At 33.4% G+C, this 16,710-nt stretch overlaps 1 protein-coding gene across 1 annotated transcript in view; it reads right to left on the reverse strand.

Moving 5' to 3' along the window:
* Positions 1-16,710, reverse strand: part of NBEA (neurobeachin) — a 516,634-nt gene that overhangs the window by 283,056 nt on the left and 216,868 nt on the right. Inside the window, exons 32-33 of the mRNA XM_050714797.1 lie at positions 13,753-13,879; positions 8,498-8,625 (exon numbers count right to left, since the gene is read on the reverse strand). Of these exons, the coding sequence (XP_050570754.1) occupies positions 8,498-8,625; positions 13,753-13,879 (255 nt within the window). The remainder of the gene's footprint in view (positions 1-8,497; positions 8,626-13,752; positions 13,880-16,710) is intronic.

The raw sequence follows: 16,710 nt of genomic DNA on the forward strand, positions 1-16,710 counted from the left end.
AAGTCCAAAATCAGGCAGAGTCCCCTGCTGAGTTCTGAATGATGAATTAAGTGGAATAAGAACCGGAGAACCTCTGCCTGTGGGGAGCTTCAGTCACAGCATGAACATCCTGTAGATAGTGAATACCTTTTTGGCATACCACCTCGTTTTTCTTTGGACCTGGACAGTGGAGGAGAAAATAATGAAAAAAAAGGTTGCTGTTCTTAAAAAAATTGTACTTAGTCCACTGTTATCATGCACTACTGTTGTATACCTGATATGGTGAGTCCACCTACAGGTGATGTTACAGCAGTGCTCAAACATGTTAACAATTTTCTCAAGAATAAGAATCATTTAAAAACTATTTCCATGAAATAACATTAAATAGATCTCTTGATATATATATATATTTTTTTTTTTTTTCTAGTAGGAGACAAACTTTAAAAACGAAAAAAAAAAAAGGAAAATTATCTTCCATGAAAGTGGAAAGTTAGGACAAGAAGGAAGAAAAAGGGACATCTGACCTTGATTGTATAAAGACATATGAGGAATATGAAGTCATCAGGGAGGATATTCTATTAGAGTAGAAGGCTAGTCCTTTCTAGCCCTAAATGGCTTGCAACTGGCTAGTAGTCAAAGGCTACTAGTTCAAAAGTTCAAAAACTTGAAAAATAGACTTGTGGAATAATGCTGAAGATAAGTAGGATCTGGGGACCACAAACAGCTTCTTGTCTTAGGTTCCACTGGCTCCATATATACAGGCTCCAGTATTCTGTGCTTTTCTTCATGTGCTTTCAAAGAACAGCAATTGGTATGGTTTGTTTTCTAATCATGTTATTTGTATAGTAGCACTTTCAATAGTAATTTAATAATTTCCAACATTTAGTGGCTTCTGTGTTTACAAGGACAACTTTCAGAACTTTACTTAACTACCAGCATTTGTTTTCCTGAGGGCATTTATTTATTTATTTATTTATACTTCTGGATTTTGTTTAATGTATGTAGTTGATTCTAAATTTTACAATTAATCACATTTTCAGTCTTTTTTTCTCTTTTTTTTTTTTTTCTCTTTTCTCTATTGAAAAAGCAATAGAACCTAGGGAAATTCTACCTAATGGGGTCTACACACATTTTGGATTTTAAAGATGCCCTGATCATTAATTAGTGTAACAATGATAATATAATCAAGGGCATATAATCAAGGTGCCAACAACTATTTCTACCCTTAAGTTACACTGGGACCACACAAGCCAAAGACAAAGGAGAGGGCATAAGCAGTTAACCTCTGTTACATAGTCTAATACATCTTAGTAAGTGTCCAATTCATTAGACAGTGGCTCATATGTGTAATTAATTATTGGCAGGTTTATGTTCAAGAAGGTGACAGATGCTATGCATTTTCTAGTTGCTATCTGGATCTCTCATCTATAATGTTTCCTGCCATGTTAAACATCTGTTCAGAACACACTTCTGAACAGCACAGGAATTTCAGTAATTCAAGAGTTAAATCTCCAAATCAGATCAATGTGCATCCTCTTCACTTTCTGGTATTTATAATGATGTCCTTTTAAAAGCATCAAAAAGGAATATTATATGAAAGAAAAATGCTCTGTAATTGGTGTGGGGGTCTTTACAATTTGAAGATTTCACTGTGGATAAATAACGAATACTTCTGCTGTGCTACTTGCTCTTCAATTTTTCATCTGAAAACAAAATTGGGGATCTTACATTACAATAGTAATGTATTCTGAAAAACAATGTGAAAGATGTAAAACTTTGAAACTTGACTCTGCTGGAGTGCATGTAAAAAAATAGGTAGATCTGAAAATCTACTTAACCTTTCATCATTTTGTTGTTCCTACCATAAAGACATCTAGAAAACTGGTGTTATTTTCTGTCTCCACGAATATTGGGCTCAGCAATATTCTTTAGACAAAATCACCTTCAGTCCCAAAGCATTTGGATAAGCAAGAATAATGTGTGGAGCCTTCCAGTAAGACACTAAGAGTTAATCACAGATAGAGCATTTATTACAACGAATACATCAAATTCCAACAGCCTATAAATAGGAGTTTGAAATTCTTTATTATTTTTCTGTTTATGAAGAGATTACAACATGTACAGGTAGGATTTCAATCATCAGTAATAGTTTTAATCATGCATTGGAGGATTTCAAGGGTTTTCCTGTTCTGTTTAAAAACTAGCCTGAAAATGAAAATACACAAAAAGCATTCTCACAGTGCAAATCAACACTCCAAACTTTTAACAATAAAAACTTGTCCAATGTTGGTAGTAATTATTGTTAGTACTTAGTAATTATTGTTAGTAATAGTGAATGCTTTTTAACCTTTCTGAAGAAAAGTGTTATCTGTAACTCATCATTCTGACCTAGTTATATAAACAATGCTTACTAAAAGTTTTCAGATATTAGTGTGATTTCACTGGGATCTTTTTGCAATTATTTCCAGTGAAAGAGAAAAAGTCTTATATCCACTAAAAACCACACATGGAAGTATATGTATGGCTATGCATTCATACACTGAAATATGAGGACCAAACTATAGCTGTCATGAGCCTTATATGTGGGTTGTCTGACTAGACAGGCTTCTTCATGCAGAGAAAGTCAAAATTGTCTCATAGACCATACTAAAATGAGCTTCAACGTGATAATTAAAGAATTTCACTGAAAAATAAAAATCAGTTTTATATATATATATATATATATATATATATAAATCAGGAGAGAGTCTTATTTCATGGTGGCTTGAACAGTGACCATCTTCAATGCCTTAAAGGCATGATATATTCTCAACTGTATCTGGCCAACTGCGGAACAAGAAGAAAAACACCTTTTCTTACACATTGCTGCAGGTAGCTAGCTGACACTGAAGACTGTCTGTCTATGACCATGTAAACAAACACAGTGATGGCAACATCAGAGAAAATTAAGGTCAATACAGACTACCATTATGTGCAGGGTACGGCACAGAGGAAATGGGGATTCATGGGTTCTGAGGCCACAATAAAACACCAAAACCATTCAGCAGATACATCATATTTTTCCTCTTGAGAAGCTGCACGGAAGATTTATATTTAGAATGAAAATTTAAACCACTTAAAGACTACAAGTAACATTGATCTCAATACTTGATGATAAGTCCTAGTAAAGTTTTCCATCTTATTTACCCTCATTATGCGTTCTGTTAGTAGAAAGATTAAGATACCTGGTAGTATCTAACTTCTTTTGCACATGTGGCATGAGGTTCTCTCTTATCTTTGGTACACTGGATAAATCCAGATGCTTATGTTGTAGTTCATGGAGTTTATCTCCCATTCATCAATCACTCTTGTACCATGCTCTTTTTTTCCCTCTGCAGTATGTGCATATCATTCCTGAAATACTCACTATAGAAACAAATGGTAGCAGTTTTACTGAAGTTGTGCACAGAAATGAATCTACTCTTTCTAAGCTTCCATGGATTGGACAAGTCTTTGCTGCCTCAGCATGAAGCTAAAAGAGCTCAGAGTATGCTAATTAATATAACAAGCCCTACATTCTTGTGTGGATTCTTCCCTCACCTCCTAGATATATCTGTCTAGATATAGTCTGCTCTTTGTTCCTAGATATCCAACTCAGCATTTGGCTGTGTTGAAATGTGCCTATTTCTTGAGTTGCAGTTATTCCACAAAATGATTCAATATCTCTCTTCAGCAAAATGCCTTTCTTCTGATTTTTTTTATATCATTGTCTAATCAGTTAGCTTTGCCAGAAATAATTCCATGGTGTAGTTAAGACTTATTAAAAGTATCAAAAAGTGGATCAAAAAGTGGCTTACAGAAATTTCAACATTATGAATAGCTTCAGTTTTACTTAGGTGCAGTTAATTCTATTTAAAGCAAATTTTAAAATCATAACACTATGTTTATATTCCCTTTCTCTCTCACTTGTTAATGTTTATCTATTTATTTATTTTGTTCAGAATGTCAGTTACTTTCTTTGCTACAGACTGGGACGCAAATACAAGAAGTCTGATTAGTTGAAAGAAAACACATATAAACACAAACAAAAATATTTGGTATGTGGCAGAGTGAGATAAAAGAGTGAGAGAACAAAACAGAATGAACAGGAAAGGAAAGTTGTGCAACTGCATGCCATCACTCCACTTTCTAGCATCTGTGCTCTTGAGCACAACAATAATACAAAGGTGCTGAAAAGTTTTCTAAGAGAAAACCAAGGGCCACGTTAAGCACCAAATAGGACTTTTTTTTTTTCTTTTTTTCCCCCCCTCCAGAAACTATAAAGGACTTTCAGATTACTACAGTATTTCAGGAAAATGATTATCCTGTTTCTCCTAATACAAAACTCAGTATTGTTCAAGGAACTCAGAAACAAGTTGTGCCACTATTCGTAGATGCCACAGTGATGCTGCACTTGTGGTCTTTGGGAGCTTTTAAAGTAGTGCCATTTAGCACTCAAGTTCTATCTGTGGTTTCCAAAGGAATGTTTTGGGCAATTTTTCAATTGTTTCAAGAAGTCTCCTGTCAAATAGTATACAAAGCTAGTCCATCACCACTTACTTCTATTGAATATTTTCGTAGGGCCATGTGGTGAGTTAATGAGGAGAAACTCCTATCAGCATTTAAACATTTTCTGTTTCATCTGATTTGAATTGTGTATGTATCAGAAACATATCAAATGTATGTCAAAGAATTTGTAAGAGCTCTTTTGGAGAAGGGGTATCTGGCTGGCATTCTACCTAAGTAATTACACAGGAAAATAAAATTAAAAAAAAAAAAAAGTAATGTTTGTTTGGTATCTCACCAAAGAGAAGAGAAAGGATCATGTGTGACTATGTTTCAATCTTAGACTTATTCTTGCAGTTTAGGATACTCCAAGTACAGCTGTACTAAAAATGTTTCTACTTATCTGCACTCGACAGAGAGAGGATATAACTTTTCTTATGAATACGCATCATATTACAGTTGCCTGTAACATTTTCACCTAAAAGCTAGAATGTTGTAATGCACTTTGCATGGAAGGTATTTGCAGACCATATGGAAACTAGAGTTAGTGAAAACATATCTGTGCAAGTGTTAAATGGAACTCCATAATGAGTATGGCTAAGTTTAAATATATGACCTACACATATTGCATGTTTGTTTCCAATTAGATTCTATACTGACAATTTTAACCTTTGCAGCTTCTGTTCTCTGAGGCATTGAAGAACCTCAGTTGATGAACCACAGTAATACTGGACTGTTTTGGGCATATTTTGTTTAAAGCTATTTGCAGTCAACTGCAAATCAGTCATTTTTAACTTATCAGTAAGGACACCTTCCACTTATATAATATTCTGGAAAGTAGATGAAACATTTGAAGAACAGTGAAGTGTACGATACCTTTGAAAAAAGAACTGGTTTGAGGAGAAGGGGTAAAGATGAGACCTATTTCAGTGAGTAAATGGGTGAAGAGTTTTACCAATGGCAATGCAGTGTCAGATTACTACTTGATAGGGTTCCTCTTCTATCAGTTACATTTGTGAATTTACATGAACAAACATGAATCAATGATTTTGAGTAAGAGTAGCTTTAGTATTTTGTCTAGAATTGACCAGATCCTTGGAGCCAGGCCACTTCAACTCAACACAAAAGTTAAGAAGTCACTGCTTAGATATCGAATATCATTTCCACTAAAAATAAATCAGCCAAAGTCTTCCATGATACATGTTAAAGGAAAATGAAGTGGCACAGTATAGCTGCAAGATTTTTTTTGCCAGAAGTTTGAAACAGATCAGCTACTACAAAAAGGAGAAAACATAACTCAATTGTATACGCTTCTCCAAATACCTATATTAATAATGCCTATCTCCCAGCATCAAATATTCCAGAAAGTTTGCATAATTAACCTGCTTTAGCAGTATCAGATTATTTTTTCTGTTCCCTTTTCTTTTGTGCTCTCTTTTCAGTATGTAAAACCTAAGCTATAAAACTGCATCCTCTTATAAATTCTCAAATTACTTAGTATTTTTTGCACCCACAAGCACAAAAGTACTAGGGAGAAACAGCAAAAAAATGCACATCCTTCTTTTGCCATCAAGGATGTCTGAAAGTTTTTAGATTTTAACAAAATCTGATAGAGAGAAGTTTTATACCATATGGAGGTTCTGAAAGACAGTAAGAGGTGGGAAGGTATGTTTGTGTTTCAAGCATGAAAATTCAAAAGAAAAGGACACACTTTATAGAATGGAACAGATATATTTATGGTGATCAGTTTGAAAAACAGCACCTTCAGATTTGATTAAATGAAGTTTATTTGTTCTTTTTTAATTGCTGTAAATAAAACCTTTACATACAAAGCAACAGATTAAACTATTTCATATAAAACTGTCAAGCTAATTGCTACTTTCCAGTAAAAAATCAAGTTTAAATTATCCAAGCCCAAAAGGAATTCTACATACTCAAATATCTTGAATTACTCTACTAATAATCTCTGTTTTGCAGAGTCATTATATAGAGAGCACTTTCAAGGGACCTTTAGTTATCACCTTTAGTCACCACCTTTAGTTATTGGTAAACAATGACAGGAAATTTATCGAAGTAAATCAGGTAAAGGATTAGGAGAGAATTTAGAATTCTCTTTTAAATGGAACTCAGCTAGGTAATACCAGTTTAGTTGAAATCAAGTCTGCAATGAAGAAAACAAAGATGAGAAGAAGTACGCGGTGACTGTAAAAGTTACTCTGTGAGTTCCTTGTTAAGAAGAAAAAAGTCCTACTGCTTTAGAAAGAGTGAACAGAAATACAAGTCCTGAGGCATGCAGTGCAGAAATCTAACCTGTGATTAGGAATTAGAAATGAGAGCAATTGAAGAAAAAAGTAGATACAACACTAAGGAAAGAGTGATGGAAAGAACAGTAATTTGGAACTCAGTGTTTGGTTCATAAACAATTATTCCTGAGAATGAATTGTATGGCTGAATCATAGAAGAGACAAAATTTGGAAAGGCAGTCAAAGCGGGTATTGGAATAATGCTACTGCCAACAAGACCAGATCTCTGTCTGGACAGCAATGAGATAGACTCATACTGCCATGTACTGTGGGGTTCCTGTGGCCTGTAGCTTTTCAGTCTTGTCATACGCTGGAAAACGTTGGAGCCCTGTCCACACTACAAATTCGACCAAAAGATGAAGTCAGAACAGCACTGGAGCAGAAACTTTTAATCTATAAAAGAGCTGAGGTGAAACTAAGACAACTGTATTTGTATTCTATAAATACTATAATGCAATTAAACAATTGTCAAACAGAAAAGCATAATACTGCTGCAAATTTTGAAATCAACTTTACTGAAATGAAAGACAATGAAATACATCAAATATTTTACAGTTATCCCAATGTTCTCACTGAATAGCTCAGCTTCAGGTGTCATTAAGTGAGAACAGCAACTTACTCACAGCTATGAAATAAACAGTATTAAAAAAAAAAAAAGGAAGTTTCTGAGAGTTACTAAGCTACTTTACCACTCCTTGTATAAAAAAAAATATCAAAAAAAGGAAAAGGCTATTTAAAAGATTTGAGTCACAAGGTGAAATTATTCTAGAATTAAGAATAAAAGGAGGCCAACATGGGGAATAATAACTAAGTGCATAGAAAAAGACTCTACACAAGTGTTTAGAGAAAATGTATATACAGCAGTAGGAAGACAAACTGTTTTGCTTTGTTTTGTTTTTCCTGCAGACATCTTCACACAGCATGAGTTTTGCATTAATGACTCTTGCCTCTCAGTAAAAAATATTGACAGTTAATTGACAATAAGAAATGGAAGGAAAAAATTTCCTTGACTGAATATGTTCCTCTGGATATATGACACAGGAAAAGTGCATGCTCATGTCAATTCCCCCATCACTATTTTAGCTGTGCTAGTAGTGATTCATTACTTTCTACATAACTTCAGGATTACTTACTGGCTCACTTATGAGTTTTCATTATTTTCTCAAATTTTATAACTACTTAGTAGTAAAGACAATGCATAAAAATATCCTTCAAAGATACTTCTCTTAAAATAAATGCATACATACATACATAAATGCTTTTTATTCTCCTCTAGGGACAGCTCTTTATCTGCCCATGTGAATCCAACTGACCCACCTGAGGAAACAGTGTCCCTACCAAATCTAGATGCACATATCAATAATATTGGACCACGTTCTTCAATTTATTTTCTTCCATGAGAATTGATTATACTTTTTTATTATATTTTTTCAAGTTTCTCAAAGTCAGTATGAAAGACACATTATTATTCTGAGGAGCAAAAGCAAATTACAGAGAGATTTTTGCACTCCAAGGTGACAAGATGTATCTCAGGGTGACATTTTTAATTACTTTAAATAAAGTTAAATGAGAGTAAGTGAAATCACAAGGCATTAACAACTGATTCATTCATTTATCGAAAATAGTTGAAAAGAAACAGTATTCATATCAAACTACTAACAGCTAAAATAATATAATCTTAGAAACAGTACCTTCAATCAACAGCTCTTGTCCATGACTGCCCAACAAGGTGCGAGATAGGAAAGGGGCAAAATCAACAAAAATTTCTCTCAGAAGAGGGGCCACCTTTTCTAAGGCTCTTTCAAGCTTTGCCGTGATACTGCGGAAAAACAGAGACCATGATTGGAAGAAGACTTAAAACTTGAAATTAAATGATGTCAAACCACACCTGTTTTTAAAAGTTTCTGTAAGATTCTTTAGAGAAGAGAGCGATCATAATTTAAATGATTTAAATGTGTTTAAATGGTTTTATGTAAATGAACATGCCATTTCAGATTCAGCAGCGTGGCAGCCTCTTAAATTCTACAGCACTGACAGAGTTCCAAAACAAACAAACTTTTTTTCTCATTTTTAAACATGGAAGAAGAATGTCAGATATTGCACCTATCTCACCTTATATTTTATATATATTTGAAAACTTGAAGAGAGTAGTTTTTATTCACATAATGCAATCACAAATAACTTGATTTTTTCTTCAAGCTTTCACATAACAATATCTGTCATTGAAATGGTAGACAAGGAAATGCATGAGGAAGTGTTCTAGAACAGGAATCAAGAAAAATCAATGTTATTTTCTTCAGCTTTGGGGGAAAATGATCACAGGTAAATCACTTTGCTACTGTATTTCTACCTTTCTGCCTGCTGAGACTTTTTGAGGCATGGAGTATTCCTAAATTTCTACTTGTACAATGGGAAGGAGTGTTGTGACTTCTGTTTGCTTCTGAAATAATATACCTTTTTCTGAGTATCCATAGCTAGCAATAGAACTGCATAGGACTTCCAAGGTTTGTGTACTATCTGAAGGACTGTCTCCTTAGATTCCTTCTTTATTCGGTCCCTTTTAAAACCTGACAGAGCACAACACCTGTGCCCTCTGAAACTCTTGTGCCAAGATTACACACTTTCTACGTAACCTCAGAAAATGATGTATTACTGAAAAAAGTAAATGATATTACGTACATATTCTGGTCTACCAATATTTATTTATTTATTTATTTATTTTCTTTCATTTTTATTTCTTTCATTTCCTTTCTTTCTTTTACTTTGTTTCTTTCTTTCATTCATTTTTTTCCCCAGAGAGCCTGTAGCAGAACATTTTCTTTGTCCTGAAACTGCAGCAACAAAATACTATTGGCATTGAAAAGCATAGTATGGGAAGAAGTTACATGTATTGACAGAACCTTAGAGAATGAACAGTAACAATTAATTTTTCAATGGTATCTACTATATATAAATGCTAAATAAATGTGGACCTTTTGATTCAGGTCGCATGAAGATTCCTACATTTAAAAACAAATATCACATTATAAACACATTGGAAGTTTTCCTTCAATAGCTTAAAGTGAATTCTTATAGCTTATTTTCTTTCAAGTTGCTGCTTCTCTATTTCAAATTCAGATATTGATTTTTTAGTATTCTAAAGCAGTTTCATATCACCAGCCATTGTTTTAAATGATTAGCTGGAGTGAATTTCATTGTGCTAGAGCTTCTATTGACTGTACTTGAAACACTGATGACTAGCTTTGAGTTTTTCATTTGCAATATAGAGCAAAGCAAGCTTTTGCTGCTAGAGAAAAAACTACTAGACAAATCTAGACTTCTCTAAACCATGTTTTAAAATAGGCTTTCACTATAAATTTACTTAAAGGTTCTAATTTTAGAGTTCATTTAACTCTGAAAACTTCATGTACAATTGAAAAAAAAACTGAAGTTCAAAAGTTTTAAAATGAAGACAAATTTTTATTTAAAGATCCAATGACATGGGAGGTATGGTTGTACTGTTAATCAACACTTTGGATTAAACATCCTATGATTAATACCTCAAAGTATTTGAGCATCTTGCTATCAAATGGATAGTTGATTGATCTTGTACCTTATGGATCTATTCAGAGGGAATTTGGGATAGTATTCTGTGAAAGTGTGAGATCAAAGTTTAGCACTCTTTAAAAATTCATATAATTAATATTTAAATAGAGAAAAAAAAAAGAAAAAAAAATCCTCTTGCCTTTATATAAATCCTTGGTGCATTTATGTGTTGAAAACTGACTGAAGTTCTGCTCCTTCAGTTTCAAAACAGAAGAAACAGAATTCAGAAAAAAGCATAAACAGAGACCCCAAAAAGATTCAGGGAAGCAGGTGGCCCATCTACTGAATTTCTGGTCCACCCACATGCACAGAGAGAAGCAAAAGAGGACAGACAGACTGATCTGATACTACAGCTGCTTCTCACATCTATTATACCTTATAATGCATCCTGCAATCATTAGGGAACTCCCTATGGGGATTCATGTAACTAGTTTTCATGACTGAGCTAAGAGTTTTTAAGGATATTTTGTGATCAATAAACAAAATATTTTTTCCTCTCCAGTTGTACATATTCTTAAATGCATTTTAATAGTATCCAAATTCAAGACTATTTATTTTGCAGATGAAAGGCAACACATCTAAGAAAATAAATAATATATACTATATATAATTACATATGATGGGACAGGGGAGACAGCAAGAGCACAAAGGTGATAAACTGGGACAAGGAATACTTAAGGAGCACAGCAGCAGCAGCAGATTAAAAAAATACTTTTTAAACTGCAAGGGAAAAAAAGCAAGTAACCCTGTGAAAAGTTCTTAGTAGCTAGTGCTTGAGTTGCTCACAAAGAAGGAATGTAAGGGATTTACTTCAATCTAGTGAGAGAATTAGGTATGCAATTTTTTTACTTCAGCCTGTGGAAATAAAGGTTTACATAAAACCTACAAGAATGTCAAGAACAACTTTTATTAAATGTACTGTTATATACAGTTTCAATTGCAGGGATCCCAAGCGGATCTTTTGAAATAGTTCTTGATGTATTACTGTTAGATCTAAATAAAAATCTAAAAAAAAAATCTAAAGACCAGTATTTTATCTCAAAGGAACTGATAAAATTCCACTAAAAGCCTCACTTCTTACAAAAATTTTCTGAAACGCAAAGCTTATACAAGCTACAGACAAGAGATTCTGGAAATTATTAAATTCCCTACTGTAAAAACTAACCGTTATTTGAACCATTTAATTTACTTCCTTACTAGGATTTTACACTCAACAGAACTAGTACCATGTTATTGCATGTTACACGTTTACCTTTCTCTTATCAAAAGCAGTGTGTCTATGAATGATGAATATGAAATTACAGGAGAATCAATTCATTCTTTGCCCACCAATCCAGCATGAGTCCCTGGTTATTAAGCCAAATTTCTGTGTGCCTACTTTTTTTTTTTTTTTTTAGATAGCTAAAGATTCTTGTAAGACTTGAAATGAAACATGATATAAACATGATATAATATCATAGAATGTGTAAGGAAGATAGACATCCAGGACAGCACAAACACAATTCTCACATGGACCTGGCAGAATGGATGGATGCATTACTTTGTGAGGACAGCAGAAAACTCTTTAAATTTTATAAACTTAATCAAAAATTATATTATGAGAATCACAGCTGTCACATTCTGTGACAAAGCATTAAAAACATATCTTTTAGAGTAAAAAGAAACAGAAGGTAGAAGTGAAATACTTTAGATGACAATTGAAAATATTTAGAAAGAGTAAACACTTTTTATGTTCATGATAAAGTCTAGTCTGTACAATGTTTTGCAATTTCTGTAATGTTATGTGAAATCAAATAGAAAAAGCAACATGATCTATAGTCTTGGATATATATAATCACCACAGCAGAGCTGTAACAAGATTCTGAGGTAGCGGCACACACTGTCCCAGTCCCAAGTATGCTACCTTCGCAACCTCATGCTGGACCAAACCTCCACTTACAAATCAAGACTATTAAATGCCTAAGAGTCCAAGATCATCCTCCTGCTCGCTCTCTTCTGCTTGGTCTACAGCAATAAGGAGTTATTTTTTTCCTGTGCAGTTACTGTAAGGGAGGGCTTAGACAAGTTAGCTGTCACTTCATGCTTTCCATTCCCACAAACAGCTCTGATTTTTAGGAGCACAATAATTTTAAAATGAGAAAAACAAAAATGGTCTATTATCAAAATAAAGTTTTAGTAGAAAAGGGAAGTGAAGAAAAGAAAAAAAGCCCCAAAGACATTTCTCAGGTTGATTAATTTATCTACATTTTTGATGTAGTGCTCCATATAAATTTTTCCAGTGACTAATTATAGTTAGTACTTGGAGTACAACTACTTTTGAGTTCAAACTCAGAATTCAAAATTTGAATGCCAGATTTTGCAACTGAAGTTGTTCCTTGACTCCAGGACAAAAACTTTCAAAATGCTTTTGAAAAAATATATGAACATTGCATTGGTTAAAATTGTTTAACAATAAATTTATTAAAGATTCAAGTTAATTTTAACATACTTCAGTATCTGAATTTTATAAAAGACTTTGTCCTCAGAAATATACTGTCCTAACATATGAGACAAAAATAGTTTTATGCACTGGATTGCATTAAGGAATTAAATTCTCCTATAGGACAAGACCTGGCAACTTTTAAGCTCATGAACAATTCATGGTTGTTGTTTTCATTCCAATCTTAAAACCACATCTTGAATTAGCTAGCCAACTAAGGGAGACTTGTCAGCTCTTTACTATATCCAGTTGCAGCTTTTTAGGGCAAATAGGTGTGCACATTGAAAAGGTTGAAAATTCATCTTTGACATGTGCTGTGGCACAAATGAATACCTTTACAAAATAAATTATCACATAAAGATATGCAATAGGAATTTTAGAGGGCAATTTTAGGGGACTATTCCATGATATGTTCCTCTTGCTATAGCTAGATCTAGTCCACCATTTAGTTAGCTGCACAAATGCATGTCCGTTTTCACCCTCTCTAGTTTAAATAGGGCTTTTGTTTGCTCAGAAGAGTTTGTGTCTCTCCACTTACTAATGCCCTATTGCCAAGTTGTGCTTGCATTCTGATTTTTACTTTCATTACTGAGTGTTGTAAAAGCTGGTAAACTGAAAAATAACTTTTAACGAAGTTTTAGTGACCAGCATAGTCCTAAGAAATCAGGCTTTTCAGTGAAGTGTTATTTTAGCCTGTACATACTTAGTACTAAACAAGTTTATAAATATATATTGAATTATATGAATAAATACAGAAAGGCATAATGAGGAAGCTAAAATACATTCTCATATATATATTTTCCTTTTTATAGTGTTTTGTATGTATGAGGTTGTTGTGGGAAGAGAAATGATAATTTATATTAAAAGATAGAACTTGTGTACCTCATATTTTCAGCTGAATCCTCTGGCATTGGAGCAACAGTTTGGACAGCTGGGAGATTTTTGCTGGTAGCACCATTCACAAAGCTGGATGACGAAGAGGAAGAAGAAGATCCTGAGTCTACTGCACCTGTCCCCCAAAAAATACAGGTCTTAATTCAATCTGAAAAAATGTAACTTTTAGAAACTTTTAATATAGTCCTTGTCTTATTCATTTACTTTTAAGTAAGGAAATAATGTTACTTATTCTAAAACAATTAAAAACATTCAATGTGAATACCATATAAATTAATACCTTATTTTGCTGGTATTAAAATAATAAGCTTAAATAGCTACTGAAAGTCAGGCAATTTTCATTATTCTCAAATTATATTCCAAAGATGAGAACATTTTACATCATCCTGTAAATCAAGAACTTTCTAAAATACAGGTATATTTAAGGTGAGCTTGAGAAGAATAGGAGTTAAACTGTTTTTTTTTTTTCTATATGTACATATGTCTTGGCTGCCCAGTTGCAACTACAGACAAATAGAATTTTTTTCTTTTAAATAGAAATTAAAAAAATGACTCAGAAAATAGAAAATGCTCATTCCTTCGGCAAGTAATGGTGGAATCTAGCGTCTGAAGAATATTAATACTCTAACAAGACTCTGATTTTAGTTTTTCAGTTTCCTTCTTCAAGTCAAGGAGAATTTTAAGACCTGAAGAGTAAGGAGGGCAGTGGGGGTATCATTTCAATGGGTTGTGAACAGCTGCACAGAAAAAAGATGCAACAGAGTGTACATTTATATTTTATGTGATGTGGGTCAGAGCTAAGGGCTACACTTAGACTCTAAATGCCAATCTATCATGTTTGCTGAAACAGCACTGTGAGTTCAGACTCTCTGAAGCAAAACAGAAAAGGCATACAGTGGCCATGAGCAGTAGTGAAAAGCATCGTGATAAATGCTGTCAGTATTCTGCTGCATGGTCACCATGCCATGTAACACATCACAGCAACAGAGGTATCAACTAACTGTTGTGGAGTTAGGGGGACTGCAATGTTACCAGAGATGAGGGTGTCAAGCAATGAGGAAGGTTTAGCCAAGTTAGCAACAAGAGGTGGAAGACCCCAGAAAATGAAGTTTAGGGATCAACTACATTACTCTACCAATTTCTTTTAAATCATAACTAGTAACTCCCCATTGCTGGTCAGTGTTAGTAACTGATATATAGGCATATTAATATATATATTTTAGTTTCCTACAAATAATAAATATAATCTTTACAAAGCCAGTATGATTTCTTAACTGCTTAAGCAGCCAGCTGAAAATGAAGTAGAGATAAAAGGCTGGTAATGGGCGAACATTTTCTGGCAGCAGGTACAATTTTTTTTTTTTTTTTGCCTTTAAGTATTTTGTTTTTTGAAATGAATTAAGGTAAAAATTGGATTTTTGACTGTCTCATTTAAAAAAAACACTTTCAAAACAATATCAAAATGAAGTAGGTTTTGTTGGGCTACTATAGTAGTTGGTTCAAGATTTAGAGTAGGAACTGATTTACTCTAATTACTAGAGTTTTATTACAGTGTGAATGAGAGGTGGGTTATATATACTTAGGTAACACGCATTGCTGTTCCCCTTTTCCTTCCATTTTTTTTTTCATTATGGCTTTTGTTTAAAAAAGTAGTTGCTAAGTTGTTTAACCAGTGAGGATCCCAGAAGAGAAGGCTAAACAGACTAAGAACTACTGATTTAACACAGAGTTGAGAATCAGGATAGGAATTACAGAAATCAACTCTAAAAACTACAGAAACAGATTCTTACAGGAATGAAGGAAGAAAACCTGTCACCCAAAAGAAATATTCAAAGCACTAGAAGGGCATCAGTAACATACATTTCATTGCATTGTGACAGTGACATCGACTATGACAGCGATGGCAGATGAAATGTAAACACTGACTCCAATCTACGAATAACTTAAACAAACAAACAAACAAACAAACAAACAAAACCCACACACCACCTTCTTCAGAATTCCAGCACAGAATACACCTCAAAGATAAAATTGCATTGGCACACTATCTGTGACATACTGTAAAAACAGCTGTAAATAGGTTTGGGGGGACATCTAGTGTTTCTAATAAAATTGTAAACTGTTCCTTTTTTTATCATAGTAAAAATCTCTGTGGTTTAATGAAGTTCTCTTTACTACCCTAAAATCATTAATAACAGGTAATTTCACAAACTCTGCAACCTGAAAGCATCTGGATACTTGATGCACACACTTCAAAAACTGACATATACAATCACTGTTTTAACTACTGTAGGCATAGCTAAATTAAAAGTTGCAAAACAAGCATTTTAATTTAACATATATATGTTTTCAGTGTTACGCTAATTCTTACTGCCATTAATGCATTTACTGTTTCTAAAATGTTGATATTAAATTTGTTGGAAAGGAATCATTTTGAAAACTCTCTTGATAGAATTAATCAATAAAGTTCATTCAGATGAATTCAGGCATAAAAGGCTTTACCAAATAAGATCACAAGAAGTTCAGTACACATTTAGTTCTGACTAATTAAATCTGACACTTGAAATTTCATCTAATTAATACTTTCCATAAATCAAGCTAGGAGACAAATACAAAATGTAAAACAAACAAACAAACAAAAAAAACCACAACAAACAAACAAACAAAAACCAGAAAAAGCTATAAAATCTACAAAAATATGACTGTACCATGGTACCTGCAATACTTTCCTCTACTAAGGGTGGTATCAGGGAGACGACTGATTTTTAAATGCTATTACTTACAAAGAAGAGCTACTACATTCCAGCCAAAATACGCCAGATCTTTAATCAGTGAGTAGTCTGAAAAGCTCACACTACTCAATATCATTTGGAAAACAAGGTTTCCAATGTAGGTTATTTTTTGAATGATACAAGAGTACCTAAAAGGAAATCCATTCAAGATTAA

Source organism: Cygnus atratus, chromosome 1 (genome assembly GCF_013377495.2).
Source record: "Cygnus atratus isolate AKBS03 ecotype Queensland, Australia chromosome 1, CAtr_DNAZoo_HiC_assembly, whole genome shotgun sequence".
In the NCBI taxonomy this organism is placed as follows: Eukaryota; Metazoa; Chordata; class Aves; order Anseriformes; family Anatidae; genus Cygnus; species Cygnus atratus.